General features: G+C 34.9%; 1 protein-coding gene across 2 annotated transcripts in view; it reads left to right on the top strand.

Moving 5' to 3' along the window:
- Positions 1-451: 451 nt before the first annotated feature.
- LOC145688527 (5-aminolevulinate synthase, erythroid-specific, mitochondrial-like) overlaps positions 452-19,322 on the top strand; it is a 63,084-nt gene continuing 44,213 nt past the window's right edge. For both annotated transcript variants that reach the window (XM_081762897.1, XM_081762896.1), the window contains exons 1-3: positions 452-612; positions 3,000-3,187; positions 15,593-15,709. In XM_081762897.1, coding sequence (XP_081619023.1) covers positions 3,046-3,187; positions 15,593-15,709 — 259 coding nt within the window. In that variant the 5' untranslated portion in view covers positions 452-612; positions 3,000-3,045. The remainder of the gene's footprint in view (positions 613-2,999; positions 3,188-15,592; positions 15,710-19,322) is intronic.

Here is a 19,322-nt window from a genome sequence, read left to right as displayed (position 1 = left end):
ATAATTAATTAGAAAATCTTTTTAAAGTTTAGAGCTTACCGTATAGGTTAGATTTGGCTGTAACTCGTAACTGGTTTCTTAGATTACAAAATTTTGATACCTGAATCGTCTCTTTAGTTACGTAACAGGAAATACAAATAATATTTCCTGTTTTGTTGGGAAATAATAGCAGTATTGTTGTTTTAACCATATGGTCCAGAATATTAAATTTGATTTATCTCCGTCTCACAAGCGAGAGTATGAGTTTAGGTTCTTTTAGCACTATTTATCTTTACAGCGCTTAATACTGAAACTACTATACTGCATCGCTACTTAGTACGTAGAAACTACTTAAGTTACATTTTAAATGATTTTACATTCATGTCCTTGAGCCATATTAACTTCGTACATGACAGGATAGAAGAAATCATGACACGGAACCAACACTCATTCGTAGCTCACTCAAGTTTCTCCCTCCTTCTTACGTCATTCTTTGCTTCATGGGAAAATGAAAGCTTCTGCTGCCAGTTCTCTTCATACATAGTGAATCACGTGATTCAGCTGATCTGTCGGTCGTGAAGTGATCACAGGTTGCTCTTCAAACTCCTAACTACTTCTTTAAATTTACCATATGTAAGTACATCATTCTATTATTTTCTCTTCTTTATGACAAACATATATCATACGGTTTCACATAGTACTGTCAATTTGAACTCTCTCGCTGTATTTATGGAACATATTGTAAAGTTATATATGCCCTTCACATTTATACTATTTAGCAATAATACCACCGCAAAACGGATACTTTAAGGAAATACACATAACAAATAGTAATATTGATTTTGGTAAAATGTCATTGACCAGGTTTGTGAATAGAGATGGCAGTGGTAATAGATTCATTTTAATGTATCGTCTTGGTTCGGTATGTCAAAATCAATGCATCCGCTTAAAGAATTGACACACATAAGACTATTGACTGAATTGCTTCGTGTAGGTTTAGAAAAATAAAATGATGTTCAGAACATAGTCATAAACATTTTTTAGAACAGATTAAAAAATTCGAATTTTATTTGTAAATAACTGTTTCGCGGGTTTTTGTTTCGCCGTGCGCTACTCGAATTAGTTACGCCCTTCAATTACTGCTGGTCTGGATATTCTGTTGGAGTGCGTAACTTACAGCTTTCACTTAGGAGCGAGTAGACATACACTACTTATTTCTTCGTATCATATGTAACGGATGAATTCATATTGATCACACTCCTCATATTGTTTACGAGTGTTATTTATGAAGTATGTTTACAAATGATAAACTGACATTTAATATTGTAATGAGATGGATTAAAGCACAGCACTAATTGAAAGGGCTGCGATGGCTCAGATGTGAACGCTCATCTCTGATGTGTGTAGTCCTTGGTTCGATCACAGCTCGCACCAAGTGAGCTTTGTGATGGAGAAACACTGTGCTAGTGGTTTTTTTTTTTCGAGGTCCTCCCACTTTCTTCACTCCACCATTTCATTCATTTCTCATCATCACTGTCTCCTTTAGCCTACACAGCATAAACGTGGGACGTAAAACTGTTTTCATTTCATTTTAGCACTAATGAAGATTAATTAAATAAGTTTCTGGTCAAACTCTAAATGGCAAGATAGGAATAAGTAGGAGGATAAGGTTGGGTTAGCTTATGGGTAGGGAAGTTTCGACCCATTTTGTTAAAATTGATGGAGTGTAATTGCTCGTATTGCTATTTACTGTGTCGGTTCCTATGAATGTACTGCACAAAGTGCACTCCTACCCTTTAAATATGAATGCTAAGTGAAACAAACTATTTACAATTGTAATGACATAGAAGAATAATATCCATAGTTGTGATCAAACATGGAGTATGCTACTTTTTATATTTTTAAAAGTACGGGTGACGTAAACATATTTTGCACTAGTACGCAAGCAATTTGCGAAAGAAAGCAGTTACAATTTAACTTCATTACAGCTAATAGTAAACTTTTGTTGCATAACTTGAGGGGCTTTTCTTATCAAGGAACCAAAATTTGTCGAACAGTTGAAGCTTCTGGTCAGGAACATGTCCTTGTAAATAGGGAATCGAGTTTTTCCTTGCACTCAAGTATGCACAAACGCATATAGTGATACTTACGTTTTAATGAAAATCAACAGTGAACATAGTAAAATTATGATTTTTATGAGCTTCTAAATGTCATCATTGTATCTGTATTAAAAAAAAAAAAAAAAAAAAAAGTGAAATAAATGGTGGTACCGTGCGATTAAAGTTAGGTTTACTATAACAATGTAAAAGAAAACTAAGTAGTTGGGACAGTCGGTGGACCAAGCTAGGCCACCAAATATAGCGATTTTTATTCTTTACACGATGGACTTCTACCCAGCAAACTTGATTTAGATCTGGCCAGTGGTTGCCGAGAAATAAAGTAGGCCTACTACATACAAGCTGAGCCTGTCCCTGACTGAACTTGACCACCAAATATAGTTGTCTTTATTCCTTAGATGATGGGTTACTTCTCCACTAAATTTTGTACAAATCCGGCTGGTAACCGAGAAATAAAGTACCACACACATAATATATATCTTGAATGAAATTCTAAGCTACCGTATGCTTACACTGTGAGCTTAAAAAAGAAAAAAAAATGAAGATCGAAGAAACTTGAATTGCATAAGTAGAAATACTGATTCATGTATTTCCTTTCTTTCGGGAGTAACTAATGCTTGACAGTAATTATCAGAAACTTATAATGCTGTAACGCGAGGCTGCTATTATTAAAAATGTAAAAAATGATAATTCTTTGCCGTTATAAAGTGATGTATAATAGTGTAGATTTTGTGTGTATAGAATATTGATATTTATTGCCTGTTTTATTTGTTAACCTTGTGAGAATTTAGCTTTTTGTGGTTACTACAGAATTTGATGCATTTATGTGTGTAAATGTACATATATATTAAAAGAATCATAGAAGTTAATGTGAAATAGTTTGTGATGTATGTTTTTCTTTAGTTTCAGACCTTTTCAAAACAAAACTTTAGGCTGACCAAGTATAAAAATGCCTTGCCCATTTTTGACTCGTCTCTCTAAGAACTATATTAGAAACTATTCCTCGTCTTTATTGAAACTGTATGCCGATCAGTGCCCAGTGATGTCTAGACTTTCCAGTACTCTGTCCCCGGAGAAGTCTGATAACGAAGGTTAGTATAGAGCATATTTTCTTGATATACAACTAATAAATTGGGATCAATTTATCCAAGTAAGTAAAAGTTCAGGGACAGTTTTTAAAGCTCAAGACAGAAGGTATTATTGATAAGTTTTCATCTTTTAGTAATAATTCAACGAAGATTTTCGGTTGGAATTAGTTATATGGGTAAAGAAGTACGTTTCTAGTTTTCTAAACAAAGGATATTAAGAACCTATTCCTTCAATTTTTCTGGGCCGATGTTGGTGTGTTGTAAGTTAGGTAGTAGACCAAATATATATCTGATTTTTATATGTACGTAATTAGTAAATAAATGAAGTAAATTAGAAAGATTACTAATGGAAGGTGTAGGACACATGTTATATCTATGCGAGATAGCAAAACGTGGTGACACATTTTTGACCATTTTTTTTAGACTCCCAAACTGTGCTATGCATAAATGTCGCAAGCCTTATTTAAACGGCTTTATCCGTCCGTTCTTCCGTCTGTGAACAGGTATCAGAGCAAAAACGGTAAGATATATTGAATGCGATCCTCTGCAGTCAATTCAGCGTTCCAAGAAGAACTTCCCTCTCCTCCGTTAACTCCCTATGCGAATGGGAAGTGCTTCAAATTAGCTATTTCCGTTTTCAACACTAGAACGAAAACTTTAACAGATAGCGAGAAGCGGTTTTATGCAAACAATTCAACGCCTCAATACGATACAATAATAAATATTCACCATTTTCTACCGAAACCGGTTGAAATTTACTATTACTTTCGGTTTCAATACTGATTTTCGTAGAGCAAAAACGGTTAAAGATATCAAGAAGCGATTTTTTGCAATTGGTTCAGCGTCCCAAGAACAGGTTCCATCTCCTCCGTTAAATCTCTTTTGAAACTGAGCGTGGTTTATATTAACAATTTCCAATTTTAACATCTATCGCCACAGAACAAAAAACGTTAACAGATACTGATACAGGGAAGCGGTTTTATGCAAACGATTCAGTGTCTCAAGGTATCATAAATTATAAAATTGGCTATTAGAAAGGCCGTTTTATTCATTAGATAAATACTTTATGCAAATTAAACGTGATAGTTAACATATTGTAATATTTTGTTGCATATTTTGACGTTGTCTACTGCCATAATTGGTTCAAGGACAATAAAATTATTATTATTATTATCATGACTATCTGCATCACTATCAAGATTAGAAGTGGTTCAAATTCACTATTACTTCCGGTTTCAGCGTTGATTTTCATAGAGAAAAAAAGTAATAGATATCGAGATGCGGTTTCTTTAAGTCGATTCAGCTTCCCAGAAATAGATTCCGTCTCCTTCTTTAACCCCTATTCAAATCGGAAATGGTTCAAATTAACCATTTCCACTTTCAGCATTATCGCCATAGAACAGAAATGATAATAGATAGCGATCAAAGGTTTTCTGCAACCGATTTACGGTCTTAAGAGAATATATCATCACAACCCGTAACACTACCAAAACCGAAAGTGGTTGAAATTTTCTACCATGTCCGGTTTCAGTTCTGATTTCCATAGAGCAAAAACGGTACGAGATACCGATTTTTTTTTTTTTTTTTTTTCTTAATTAAGCTTCCCAAGAAAAGATTCCAACTTTTCCGTTCACCTTCTATTCAACATTTATTATCAAAGAACAGAATCAATAAAGATAGTGACAGTGTTTCTCTCTCTCTCTCTCTCTCTCTCTCTCTCTCTCTTTTCTCATACAACGTCTCAAGAAGTATATATATGATTACAACCCGCGGCACTCTATGGAAACCGGAAGTGTACAACTAGTACTTCTGGTTTCAATACTGACTCTCAAATAGCAAAAAGTGTAGAAAATATCGAGAAGCGGGTTTTTTCAACCGATTCAACATCTCAAGAGAGGGTCGCGCGAGAATCGGTTTTATCTCCTTCATTACCCCTTTTCCAAACATAAATTGGTTCAAATTAGTGATTTTGGTTTCAGCTTGTATCAGTATACAGGGTGGCCCAAAAGTAGGTATACAGTACCGTACTGCATTTTATATCATTTCTTATTGTTATCCATCAGGTAGACTTAGTTTCTTTATTATTTGTTCTTAGTATGTGTTTACTTACATCTTAAGCTCGGAAGAACCGAATCAAATAAACCCATACACTAGAATGTTATACTTGATCAATGCATGGGTGTATATCTACTTTTGGGCCACCCTATAGAACAAAAACAGTAAGGGGTAGTAATGGTTTCTTGATATAGATTCAGCACCCGAAGAACAGGCTCTATCTTTGATCTTATTACTCTATTGCGGCCAGTAGTTATAGTGCACTACTTGATTTGAGTATTGAATTCGTATAGTTTGGAAGTCTGCCGCAGCTTCACACTGTGAAACAGAACTCCCTTGTTTATTTTTGCTCCAGTATTTGGTCATACTAAGATTTATGTGCTGGCAAAAGTTTATAATGGCTTAATTAGAAATTCCACGAGTCAACTGAAAGTATTTTAAATTTAATTCAAACTCTCTTTATTTGCTGCCCTGTAAAAATATACGTATCATGGTTTGCCGTCTTCATATAAACAGAATAATTACTGGATTCACCTTTGCACCGCGCTATTTTTGTTGTCTATACACCAAGTAACATAATATTTCAATCCTCGTGGGAATCATCTTCGGATCAATTCACTCTGTTTTATTGGAAAACTATTAACTCACATTCTTTGAGCTTACTTATTTTGTTGTCCTGCAAAGAAAATTGACACACCCCAGTATTAAAATAATAATAATAATAATCACTGTTAAAATTGATCCCCAAGAAGATCCCCTGAGAATTGAAATATTGTGTTACTTAGTGTGTGGACAAGAAAAAAAATCGCAGTACAGAGATGAGTCCAGAATTTCTTAGTAAGAGTTTAATGATACACAGAGTGAAAAATGTACGAGTGGACTGAGATTCGAACCAGGGATCTTCGACATACCGAGCTGATGCTTTAACTACTGCACTACTGTCTGCTCCGTGAACAGCCATGCACTCTCTCTTTGCAGAATCTGTGCTCTTTCACTCAGACCACATGATTTGTACCATAACTCCTTTTGTACTTAGACAATCCAGTGTCCAGATTCAGAACACCTCTGACTGTTGTATTATAAATTATAATGAACAATAGAGGAAGTAACCAATTTTTGACACCAATTCTCTATAGATGCGAATCCAATGATACACTAGGTCTAATCTGCATTTTTGAAACATCATATATCAATCATATTGGGTATTATTAAAGTCACACATGTACAGGAACTGGTGTGCAAAACTCGGTCGTTTCCTTCATTTATAAATATAGTAAGAGTTTGTTTTGTGAAGTTATGGTGCCATTTTCCTTTATACAGGGTGGACCATTTATCTTGGAATATCCTTGTAACTTTTAAACTAGTACATAAAAATAGTTCAAGTTTTGTGTAATGCAAATATCGACAAGAGAAAATAAATTTTAGATGCTAAATTATCACCAAATTAACAGTGTTGCCAACTCAAGTTACATTATTTTCAAATAGCATTAGATCAGAATTTACATATTTAAAAATTGACATGTTAAACAAAAATTTACAATGCCACATTTATTATTCAGTGTTACAAACTAAGAACGCTACAGTATACAAACATCCAAGTCTTAGTGGTTTAAGAGATCATATCGCTGTAAATGGCATTATGATCTTTACGTTTATTGAAAGCGATTGAAATGATTGGATACGATACTTACTTACGTAGTTTTTCGATATAAATACTTTTGAAACATAATCAAATTTTGAATCCCTTTTACTTCTTTCCTATTTTTCAAAATATGTCGTATTAAATTTTCATAGTATTTGAGACTTAAATTACTTTGGATATTCATTAACCGAGTTCAATTCCCGGCGGGAACTCATGTGGTTCGGATTCCACATTAATCAGTAAGTCCACGTCTCATATAACCACGCTGCTGAAAGGGACGTTAAACTCAAAATCAACTAACTTTCGCATTTTCTTCCTATCCCAAAAATAAGGGTAGACCTAGTTCACTGAAAGATGAAAGAGGAAAATTTGCGATTTTCTCAAAACAGCTTTAAATTTTTGATATTTCATAAATCAAGCTCTCATTAAGAACTCTATAGTGTGTTATAAACCATTTTCGTGAAGAGAAAAAAAATGAAGGAATAGGTTACTCTTTGGAGTGAGTATTGTGGGACAATTTTCTCAAAAACGACTCAACCGATTTTGTTCATATTTCATAAATAAATGTTTCATTAATCTAGTAATATGACATAACTCATTTGCTGTTTTAAAAAATCACAAGAGGTACTTGACTCTTGAGGGTAAACTTTTTCACATTATTTTCTCCAAACTGACTAAGGCCATTTTGTTTATATTTCATTAATAAAGGATTTATTTAATAATTTACAATAAGATAAGTTGTTCCTGATGCAAAATTCCAGAAGGGGTGGTTTACTCCCGGGCAGGCACGGATCCAAGAGAAGGGCTATAGAGACTATAGCTTCCTTCCTCCCCCCCCTCCCGTTGACGCTCAGGTATACACTGGATAAAATAGGCATCAATCCTACTTTCTTCATAGTGGATAAAGCGGCAAACTATGCTTTAACCCTTCCCTTGATCATATCTTGGATCCGCGGCTGCTCTCGGGGATGAGCTTTTTGGACGATCCAAGACTATTTTGTTTATGTTTACATAAATGACTCAAGACTATTTTGTTTATATTTCAGAATAAATGTTTTAGTAATCAGACAATATGATCATCACGATCATCATAGGTATTCTGTCATTATTGGTAAGTCACTTGCTGCAACTGAGAAGCTTCCATGCTCCACGGTCTTCCGCTAACTTTTCGTCTTCACGTACGATTTCTCTGCTTTTATATCTTCCATTAATTGTAGTCCCCTTCCCCCGCTCCCTCTTTTCCTGCCACCATGTTCTCCAACGCTCTCAAGATACAGTTTCTTTTTATTCTATGTCCCTACTTGGGGGTCGCGGTGGCTCAGTGGTAGAGCGTTCACCTCCGGTGCTTGGGGTCCCTGGTTCGATCCCAGCTCGCGCCGTGTGGACTTTGTGGTGGACAAACGCCGTGCTCGTGAGTTTTCTCGGGGTTCTCCCGTTTCCTCCCACTTTCTTCATTCCACCATTTCACTCATTTCTCATTATCACCGTCTCCTTTAGCCTAACCGGCATAACCGTGGGACGTTAAACTTAAAGATTTCATTTTTCAATGTCCCTACCAGTTTCTCTTCCTCTTCTTAACAATGTCTAGAATTGTTATTTTGTCCCCCACCATTTCTAACACCCTCTCATTGGTTCCCGGGTCGACCCAGCTAATTCTTTCCATTCTCCTCCACACTCGCATTTCAAAAGCTTCCAGTCATTTTTCATCCTTTTTGTGTAATGTCCATGTTTCTGGCCCATACAGCACGATACTCCACACGAAGCATTTTATAAGTGTTTTTCTCAACTCTTTATTCAAGATACCACAAAATAGTCCTTCCTTTCTCCTAAAGACTTCTTTCGCCATTCCTATCTTTGTTTTTATTTCACGTTCACACTTCATATCATTAATAATACTACCCAGATATTTAGCAGACAATGGGCAATATGCATAAAAGTGAGATCTTACTCTTTGCTCAAGATTTTGAGATTAGTCTCAAGGTTGTATGCATAAAAAGCAAGATAACGTGATGTCATTTGAGTTTAATCTCAAGTGCCTGACTAAATGCTCAAAACTGATGAATCAAACTGTGATTTCTCACTTCTCGTATCCATAAAGTTGAGTATAATCTCAGCTAGCTGAGATTAATCTCCAAATTTTGTGAACCACCTGAGTACCTAGTTCACTGTCTCACAGTCTGTTAGAGTGGGTCGAAATGACTGAATTTACGGATGCGTAAGTACAAACGTCGAAGAGACTGATGTGCATGACTATAGAGAAGTCTAAATAGATTTTAAAAACAATGTACAATGGATGGCAGAGCGTTTGCTTGGGAATTTACTGGAAACCAGAGCTGGAGCTCTGAATAATAATAAGAAGAAGAGTTTTCCTCTCACGTTGCAGTCTCAATGATAAAAAATACAATAAATAAAAAAATGTTAATAAAAATAGTGGCTCCGCTTAGAGTAGCCGCTAAAGCTCTCGCCTTCGGTGCGAGCGGTCCCGGGTTTGATTTCCGGTAGAGGCACTCAGTGGAAAAAGTGGAAAAGCTTTCTCAGGCCAGCCATTCTGAATGAAGTTTTCCTGGGTTTTCCTAATTTACACCAAGAAAATGCCTAATTTCTAGGTCCCAGGCCGCTTCCTTCCTTCCCCAATCCTTTCTTCCTTCCCTTTCCCTGGATAGTGTGCTCGCCGAGGGACGTCATCCCTCATGTACGTGACGGGATAAATGGTCCTCGATGCCGAAAGCTCAAAAATCTAAAATCCTAAATCCTAAATGTTAAAATATAAATATAAGAAATAAATATGGTGATGTACGGAAGAACCACTTCTTGTTCTTTAGTACTTCATAGTGGACTCCATTTTAGGGTCACTGGTGCCCCGTCGACTACCGATTTCAATATGTTCGCTCTAATACTCGCTATGTGTGATAACATGTAACCTTTTATGAGGAGCCGTCTCCTTTAGCCTAACTGCCATAGACGTGGGACGTAAAACTCAAAGATTTCATTTCATTTTATTTTTCTTTTATGAGGAACAAGATTGCACTTGATCATTTTTTTTTCTACTTGTTATAATTTCTGAGCTAATCAAATTTTTTCTACTTATTTTAAAACTTTGATTCCCGTTCTCTAATATCTCATAGAAGTTTTCAGGAAACCAAGTTTGCCATTTCTTTTTCTAAATCCGCGGAAACTCCAAACACCGTTGCACGAGATAGGGGCACGGTTCCTCAGTTGTGCCCTCCCCGCTGCTGTAGTGGCTAGCACGTGCATCTTCGGTGTACGGGGTCCCGGGTTCGATTACCAGCGAGAGAGCTTTTGAAATTTTAACTGCCCTCCATGTTTCTGTGTTCGTCTCTCTGTCGTTAAGGAAGTTACTGGAAAAACTGTAGACTGTACAGGGCAGTGAAAATATAGTAAAATAAGGAAATTAAGTTACTGCTACTTGTCCGGTGAATCAGATAACTTTTAAAAAAGTGGTAGAGCGCTAACATCTAGTGTGTGGGGTCCTTGGTGGACGTGGATTTTTTCGGGATATTCACATTTCCTTAAACTTTCTCATTCCACTAATTCTTCCATAATAATTCATTTGTTTCAACCATCGTCCCCTTAGGCTAAATGGTATAATAGTGAGACGTTAATCTGTAATTTCTTTTAGTGTTGCATGAGCTAGCACTTCCGTTTTGTTTCCCTCTCAAAAATGCAAAAGTCTTCCCAAATTGGTTCCTCAAAATTGAAACAAGAGTTGAGGCCGTATAGTGAAAAAAACTTGGTCGTCACGGTTTTATATGCTGGAATATCCAAACGAAAGTAGCCGTACTATAATAAATCTCCAACAGAAGAAAAAGTCGTGCTTTTGTGCTGGATAAATAACGCTACTGATTTTCATTTTACTGGCATGCTTTTACTTGATACATACCTGTGAATTCCTAATTTAGTAAAAGGAAGGAAATAAACATCGCATTCATTACGTCATTTCTGTATGAAACGTCATAAAAGCCAAGTTTACATGAAACGGAACTGCCTGTCACAGAGAGAACAATCTCATTCCTAATCATTCTTTTTATGCATACGAATTACGACTAAGAACTCACTTGTAGATTAATCTCGTTCAAGAGGTGAGATTATACTCACTAGTACTTAGTCATCATTATGCATATCACCCATTGGAATACTTTATCCTGAAAAAAAAATCTACAGGAAGTAGTTCACTTTTCTTGTGGACTACTTTCTCAAAAACGACTCACGCAGTTTTGGTTATATTACATAAATAAATATTTCTTTAATAACCCTATAATATTGTGTAAATCATTTGTTATAAAAATATCTACAATGGATAGTTTATTCTTGAGCCTGTGGGTTTTTTCTTGCAGTTTCCTCAAACAAGACTCATGTAATTTTGTTGATATTTCATAAACAAATATTGCATAACCTTCATATATGGCATAAGTAACTTCTAATATAAATATCCTAAAAGGATGGTTTTACTTTTTCAGTTGAAGTTGTCCAAACCCATCCTGCACCTTTATCCGTATTTCACAAGTAAATGCTTCAATTAACGTGATTTAGTGTAAGAAAAGAATGGCAACGATGAAGTTTATTGCGGTGTCCCGTACCTTTTATTATCTAACTTGAAAGTTATGAATGTTTCAAGATAAATGGTCCATACTGCATAATGAATCAACATTAAATTCTTTCGGAACTCGCTATGTTTAATTGTTCAATTAAATTAATCACTTAAGTCCGACATTAATGCCAAAGAGCAAAAAATAGCTGATAAAACTGCGATAAAGAAGATAAGAAAAAAGCTTTGTGACCATCAATAAAATAGTATTAAAAGAACAAAAAAACAAAAACATAGTCGATTTACCAATTTGGACAGTATAAAATAAAATATAATTCAGTTTGTGGCACTTACCACTTAAAATAGCTGGAAATTTGTGAATTGCGGAACGCTTAAAAAGAGACATGTAATGAAGTGAATTCATATTATTATTACTCACTACTCTTCAATGAAACGCATGCACACTAGCACACTTTGTTCATGCGAACTAACATTTGAAGGAAGTCCGTTAATTTTTTTGTATATATATATATATATATATATATATATATATATATATATATATATATATATATATATAATGACCAACAACTTAATCTTATTTTCAAACGAAAGATTCTATCAAAAACAATATGCTTTGAATGTGAAAATGATCTTTTTTTCGCATCTGCAGACGTCAGTATTCAAAATCAGTAATCAAACAATTTGCAATGAATTCCTATCAGCGTCAACAGCACCACCACCTTCCGTACCACAAGTAATGCTCTTCAATTTTTTCAACTCTGAATTAGCACTTTTAACACGAACACATTTTAGCCGAATGTGTGCACCCTTATCGCTAGGTACAACACTCTTCTCTTTGACAGCGAAGATACAGGAAGTAGTCAGTTTCATTCTTTTTCGCAAAGTTAGTAATAGCGTGTGGCAGCTTACCAAAGTGTGTAGCAATGAAACCTAAATCCTTTTTGAAGGAATTATTCTTAATTAAACTCTGCACAATTGTAATTGCAGATGTATCATCTTCATCGAAAGTATCAATGATTCTTTTAGCTAATTGAAAGCTGTTAGCATAATAGAAAGCAGCTGTAGTCGTTGCACCCTATCGTTAAGGCTGGCAAGATTGGAGGCGGAGGTTTAGGTGTCATCTTACGAAAGACATTGGTTCCCGATAGTGCTTCCAAATCCTTGTTTGAGATTCGACACGAGAAAGTCTACGTCTGAAAAATAAGAACACATTTTCTCTGCAATTTTATGTAGCGTATCTGGTTGACATAAAGCATATTTGGAAATAGAACCTTAAGGGCTTTTGCTGCACTTTTTGACGTGTGCGGCTTCATCTGTGATATGGTTTCTTTTCATGTGTTAAATTTATCTGGCCACAAAGCAGTAAGAAATTTCGTAAAGAGCTGTACCATTTACATTTTCGAGAACTCTTGATGAAATCAAGTACAGTGTGTTTCGACACTTTGAAAGTTCCAGCTACAACATAAGGAACGAAACAGCATAGAACGTCGTATGTTTTATAAATTGAAATTCATATAGTGTCTCACCAATATTTTCACGGATTTGGTTACCAGTTCTGTTACATTATCGACATAAGTATTTGTCTTTCTCAAAGACGATTTCCTTCGTACTTCTTGGTTTATATATATATATACAGGGTGTTGATGAGCTATACCGACAAACTGTAGGAGGTGATTCCTCACATAAAAATAAGAGAAAAAGTTCATATGGACCTATGGCGATAAGTGCTTAGTTTCAGAGCTTGTTCTGTCCAAAACCACGAAAAAGCCAAATTTCAGGAGGTCCTATTTCGAATTCAAGAGACTGTGGATGGTGGCCCTTATCAGCGTAAAGGAAGTCACGCATACGCAATCCAAAAATGCATATTTCATTAATGTTCAATGGGTGTACAGAGTATTCCTTGCTGGGTGAAATTTCAAGACATGCCATCAACCAAATTTTGAGATATGCTCTGACTTTATGATTGGTCCAAAGTAGGCATGAACATAGAATCCTTTGGCGCGATGTCGGAAGTGTTAAGGATCGTCAGCAGCACGGTCTCTCGTACTGAGGAAAACGTATGCTGCGATGTTTTCTTTCACGCGTGTAAGTGAAGAAAACGTGAAATATACCGTGAGGAAATACATATCATCACACGTTATTCCGAACACACACACACACACACACACACACAAAAAAAAAAAAAAAAAAAACATGGAGTTGCCGGTTCCTAACACTTCCGCCTTTCCTGCAAAGCACTGGATGTTCATTGTTGTCAAGGCTTACGTCATGCCTACTTTGGACCCTTATTGAAATCAGGATATATCTGAAAACTCTATTGAAAGCATATCGGAGAATTACACCCTGTACGGAATACCCTCTACACCTATTGACAATTGATTAAATAAGCACTTTTGGATTGTGTATGCGTGGCTTCCTTCCCTCTGATAAGAGCTACCATCCACAGTTTCTGGAATTCGAAATAGGGCCTATTGAAATTTAGCTTTTCCGTGATTTGGACAGCCCTAGCTCTGTTTGCACTTTTCGCCATAGGTCCGTATGAACTTTCTCTTATTTTGATGTGAGGAATCACCTACAGTTTATCGGTATAGTTCATTAACACCCTGTATGTATATATAATAACTTTCGTGAAGAAATGTCGACATAAGGAACTATACCGACAAACTGTAGGTGATTTCATGAATTTCACAGAAATCATTCGCAGAACTTACTATGCGATGCGGGATTTGTGAATGCTTGAAGAAGGTTCTGAACCGTTGCACGGATTTTCGTGTCCCTGCAGATTTATTCTTTACAGTGCTTATGTGATGGGTGACAAAATTACCTTTTCTCTATCTCTCTCTCTCTCTTCGTGGAAATTATTGTCACACATTTTACAAATAGTACTACACCATCCATTGAAAACACACTACACCCAAATTCATTCACAAATTTTTCCACTTTTTCTTTCATAGAAAGGCCTACTTTTGGCATCTTGAAACACTGCAATCCACCAACAGCAACCATGTATTACTCATCCTAAAGACTCTCAATACCTGGCTGTATCTTCCATATTAAACATCTACATTTTACTTTATTATTCAAAATTCCAACAAGTAAAGATACATCACGTTTACCTTGCACTTTCCACATTTCAGTGGCAACTGACTGTAAAGGATCGTTTATCAATATTATCAGACGATGGAATCACTCATCAGTTCACAGGTAGGAGACAGTCAATTCTTATTTCGTATCCTGTTACTTGAGCACGAATAAAGCTTACTAGGCGAACAGAAAAAACAACAACAACAACAAAAATCTAATTTCAGAAATTGCATTCTTCCGGAAAGTATAACTAAATTGCAAAATATGGAATTTACGGCATTTTGCCACTGATTCTGGGATTTAATAATCTGTCATGCTGCTTGTTTGTAAGTCTGGGATTGTGTCAGTATTACGAAACGACATATTGTAGTTCTCTGGTTGATGTATGGTATGCATATTTCTTCGGACCCAACTTTTCTTTCCATAATAGCGTTCCCTACTTGACTCAAATTCCTAACACTGCAAATTCATTCAAATTCGCGTACTTCGATTGATAACCGATTTTATTGACCTCTATGTTTTTCCCACATTTATTTTATTCATCATACCATTTCTAGGACGCTAAACATGTGTAGGTAAAAAGTATTTTCAGTTGTATCAATTTAGACTTCGTCTTTCCGAAAACTACGTAGAAATTGAATGCAGTTTAAACTTCGAATTTGATCTACAGTTCATCGATTGATATTGTAACATTAGCCCGTTTTTCAGCAATGCATTTTACGTATATTAACTGAATAAGCAAGCTTTTAAATACATGTCAGTTCTTATCTTAGTATCGTATTAGCGATATGAATTATTATTATTATTATTATAAGATTGTGTAAAGCAGAGTTCTATTAACTTGCCTTTTTCATATTTATTTTTTACGTCTTAGCGTGTAAGTTTAGTTTTTAGCAAGACTGTGAGATAAAGAACTGGGCAGCGGACAACATTCCAATGTTCCATGTGCAACACATATCGTAGTATGCAGTATAATGCAAGGCATTGGATGGAGTGTTTATGGAATTTAAATACTTGTTAGCTTGTAATTTCAGGAGCCATTTATTTTCTCTTATAGATACGGATGTTACAAATAAATGCCCCTTCCTAGCCGAGGTGTCCAAATCATCCCTTGTGAAAGAAGCCAGCCAGGAAATGCAGGATGATGTGATTGAACTTCCTCAGGTGCAACAAGGTAAAGATGATAATATGCTATCATTAAATAATACAGAAACTATGGATTACATCAATTAGATATTTCTAATCTTTTTCTGTTTCATAAGGAAATATCAAATGAATATCATTCGAAATATTTTCATTTTTTTCCTGGTTACTTTGCTTACCTGTCAGTAATGGAATTTACTTATCTTCTATGGTTTGTGTTCTGATAAACACAAGTGTGATATTGTCCTTTCCTTTAAATTCTCGAATTAGTATGTCACGATCTTGTATTCATATGCCATTTTTTTAGTATATTTTTCCCATGTGCACTTAATTGTGCACGGATAGTTGTTATATTTACCAAACGAAAAAGCAATATTGATCACTCGTTTGTCCGAAGTATTCAATATCAATAACAACAAGTTTCCAGTTCAAGCTTAATTGTCTGACTATTATGTTCAAGAAAATACATAGCAGAGTAAACAGTGAGTGGTGGAGAGTAACAGATCTGGCTGGTGAGTGTTACTTTATTTTATTTGGTAAATATTTTCCCATTCTTTTCAATTGGTACACGTTTGGGAGATATTTCACGCTAAGTTTACAAGTGTACTCAAATTTACAAATATTGATGTGTTACAGGTTGGAACAGTGTATAGTATCTTAATAGTAACAATTTAAAATTGTAAAGTAAATTATGGCTATGTAAAGTCCTTAATTGATGTAAGTTTTGCTGGCACATTTCTAATTTAATTTCATTTTTTTCTTTCTTTAATTATTCCTACGAATTTTTGGCGGATATACAACAGGTCTCGCAAATATTTAAAAAGTGCAATATTGGGAATTGATGGGAGATACAAAGAAAACTACGCGTGCAAACAAACCAAAAATGTATGTTCGTGCTATAAGCACGATATAACACTGCTTTCTGAAGAACATACCTGTGGCTAAAACAGATTTAACAGTAATCCCACAGTGCCGAACTAATGTGCAGCACAATTTATTTAGCTTGAAATAAGAGCTTTGAAACATCTAAAGAAGATCTGCAAGGTTACATGAATATTAAATATCTAAATTAACAAAAAGCGCCGGATATGGTTTCATGTTTTGCGTGTCGAATTTTGCCAAGACAGACACTAGTCATATAAGACAACCAAAGCGGTACCCTCCTCACTTTATAATAGAATTATTTTTAATCTTACTACTTTTCAGATATGTGTTTTCATGAAATGCTGTTGTGGAGGTTCTTCCGTAACGATGAATGCAGCATGATGCAGTTATAATGATTCATATTAAACGTGAACCTTAGGCCTTTCTAGTCAATACTTATAAGCACTATTGTATACATGGACTCCCTCGTTGTTTTGTTGGTTACGTAATGATTTCAAATTTTTCAAGACTCTCCCACCGTGAGTCGAACCCAGGATTCTGCATTAAAAGCGTGCGCGCTAACCACTAGACCAGGAGAGGGTGCGTGAGTCCCCTTATGAGAAATGGTTAGCGTTTCTAGCTTCCTTCGGTGTGAACAATCTAAACTCGGTCCTGCAACCAATCGAATCTGGCATTAAATTCTTGGCCAATGTCCCTTATTAAATTTCGTAAATTGCTTTTCTGAATATTCTCGAATTATATTAGGAGATGTCAAGCCATAGACCTACATCAATTAAGTATAACGTTGCGTTTTCAAACATCTGAATATGCCCCAACACATATTGGTATGAGGAAGGGAAAACTAGTACAAAGGCGAGGAAAAGTACAACCGAGACCATCGCCTGTTATGTTTCGGTTTTACTCCTCTTCATGAGATTTCTTGAGCAGTCATACTCTATCTGTAGTTGGCAGAGAAGACTGCTCGCTGATCAGATGGCACAAGTATATTCTCATTTACCTTAAATGCTTTCTTTTGTATATAAATGTAACGAATTGTCAAATTTTCTTTAACCTGCGGTTAGCGTAAGCAAAAAGACGTAATACTGTATCAGTAGAAAAGATGATAGATGGGAATAAGAGGACCGTCTTAGATGAAATAAAACATTATATTAGATGTGTGGAGCGTTCTTCCATCTAATTTATTATCAGTCGTGGTGCAGTAAAATTAAATGCAGAGAAGCTTCCGTGTCTGAAGCTGGTTTCATATCATTGATATTTTTATCGTTGCTTTTGAAAAAGAAACAAAAAACGTAGCTCTGTTAAAGATTTCAGTCTGCACTGCCATCTGAATAAGAGTTAAGTGAAAGACCATTCTGTATTCGTATCATATTAATTATATGTTCTCAAGCTAGCACCTTTTGGTTGTGCAGGAATTTTATCTTTCAAAAATAGTCTATCGATTTTCATGTGATCGGGGTGAACTTATTGTTTTCGGCTCCGAGATACGGATTTAGGTCTGACCCTTGGTTTTTATTATTATTATTATTATTATTATTATGATTATGATTATTATTATTATTATTATTATTATTATTATTATTATTATTATTATTATTATTATTATTATTATTATTATTATTATTATTATTATTATTATTATTTAAAGAGCGTAATGATTTTCGTTATTAACATTCTGATCACACAATTCTCATTGTCATATGTATTCTCATATGTTTATTCTCATTGAAGAAAGCTAGGATTTCAACTAAGACTTTTCTCTTATCCCCATTCATTAAAAAAGTAAATAAATACAACTTTACTGTTTATGATATTTATAGTGACCACTTTAAAATAGTTGAAATGCTTATCCATAGGCACATTTATATACACAAGATAGAGCATTTAAAGTAAACATTTGTTGCATATTCTTCCTGTGATACGATAAAATTGTTCAGCTCTAGTTTAACTATAGATACGACTTGCTAGTCACTCATACGGTGAGATTTCGAGAACCACAAGTATTACTGGAGATAAGATGCTGTTATTTGACGAAAAAAATATATCACGTCTGCAGATTAGCTGACCTTTTAAATATATATTGCATTTCCTACAGTGTGTTAATAATTTTCTTGAAGGCTTTAGTTCGATCTTCAATACCGTAGCTTCTATATTTCTGAAATGAATCACATAGTTGAACAGAACATCAATTAAATATAAATGTATATAAATTGCACCAAAATTAAATTGAATGACATTTAACTCCATCCATCTTGACTCTGCCAATTAACGTCTGAGGAAGATAAACGTTACATTATTGAAACTGTTACGAATTATTTTAATTTTAACAAAGAAGTACATACTCTAGTCAGAAAAATACTAATTATTCAAATGAATGACATTATAAAGCAGAAATAAAAAATCGAGGTAATTTGATGATGCCTTGAATCTTTGAATTTTCTCAGGTTTGCATCGTAGAAGTATTCCAAAAAAGTTGAAAAGAAATATTCTTATATAAAATTATATAAGCTTGGGTATTCCACTGTTTCCAAAATGCTTTTCTGAGAAATGAAGACAGGTCTAATAATATTGACCAGTGTTATTATTACGTAGATGAAATAATAATATTCGTAAGAGACGCAGTTTCAAGATTATTGTAAACAAAATGTTGGAAGTAGTTTATTTTTAGGATCCGCTGTACTATATAATATACATATTAGGTGCTTGAATTAATTTTCGCTGTTGATGAACATTGGGCAGTACTTGTCTTATTGCAGCACAGC

The sequence above is a fragment of the Thermobia domestica genome, chromosome 6, assembly GCF_964235325.1.
Source record: "Thermobia domestica chromosome 6, izTheDome1.hap1.1, whole genome shotgun sequence".
NCBI lineage: Eukaryota > Metazoa > Arthropoda > Insecta > Zygentoma > Lepismatidae > Thermobia > Thermobia domestica.
The sequence above is the reverse complement of the archived record's forward strand: the minus strand, read 5'-3'. Positions and strand labels throughout refer to the sequence as shown.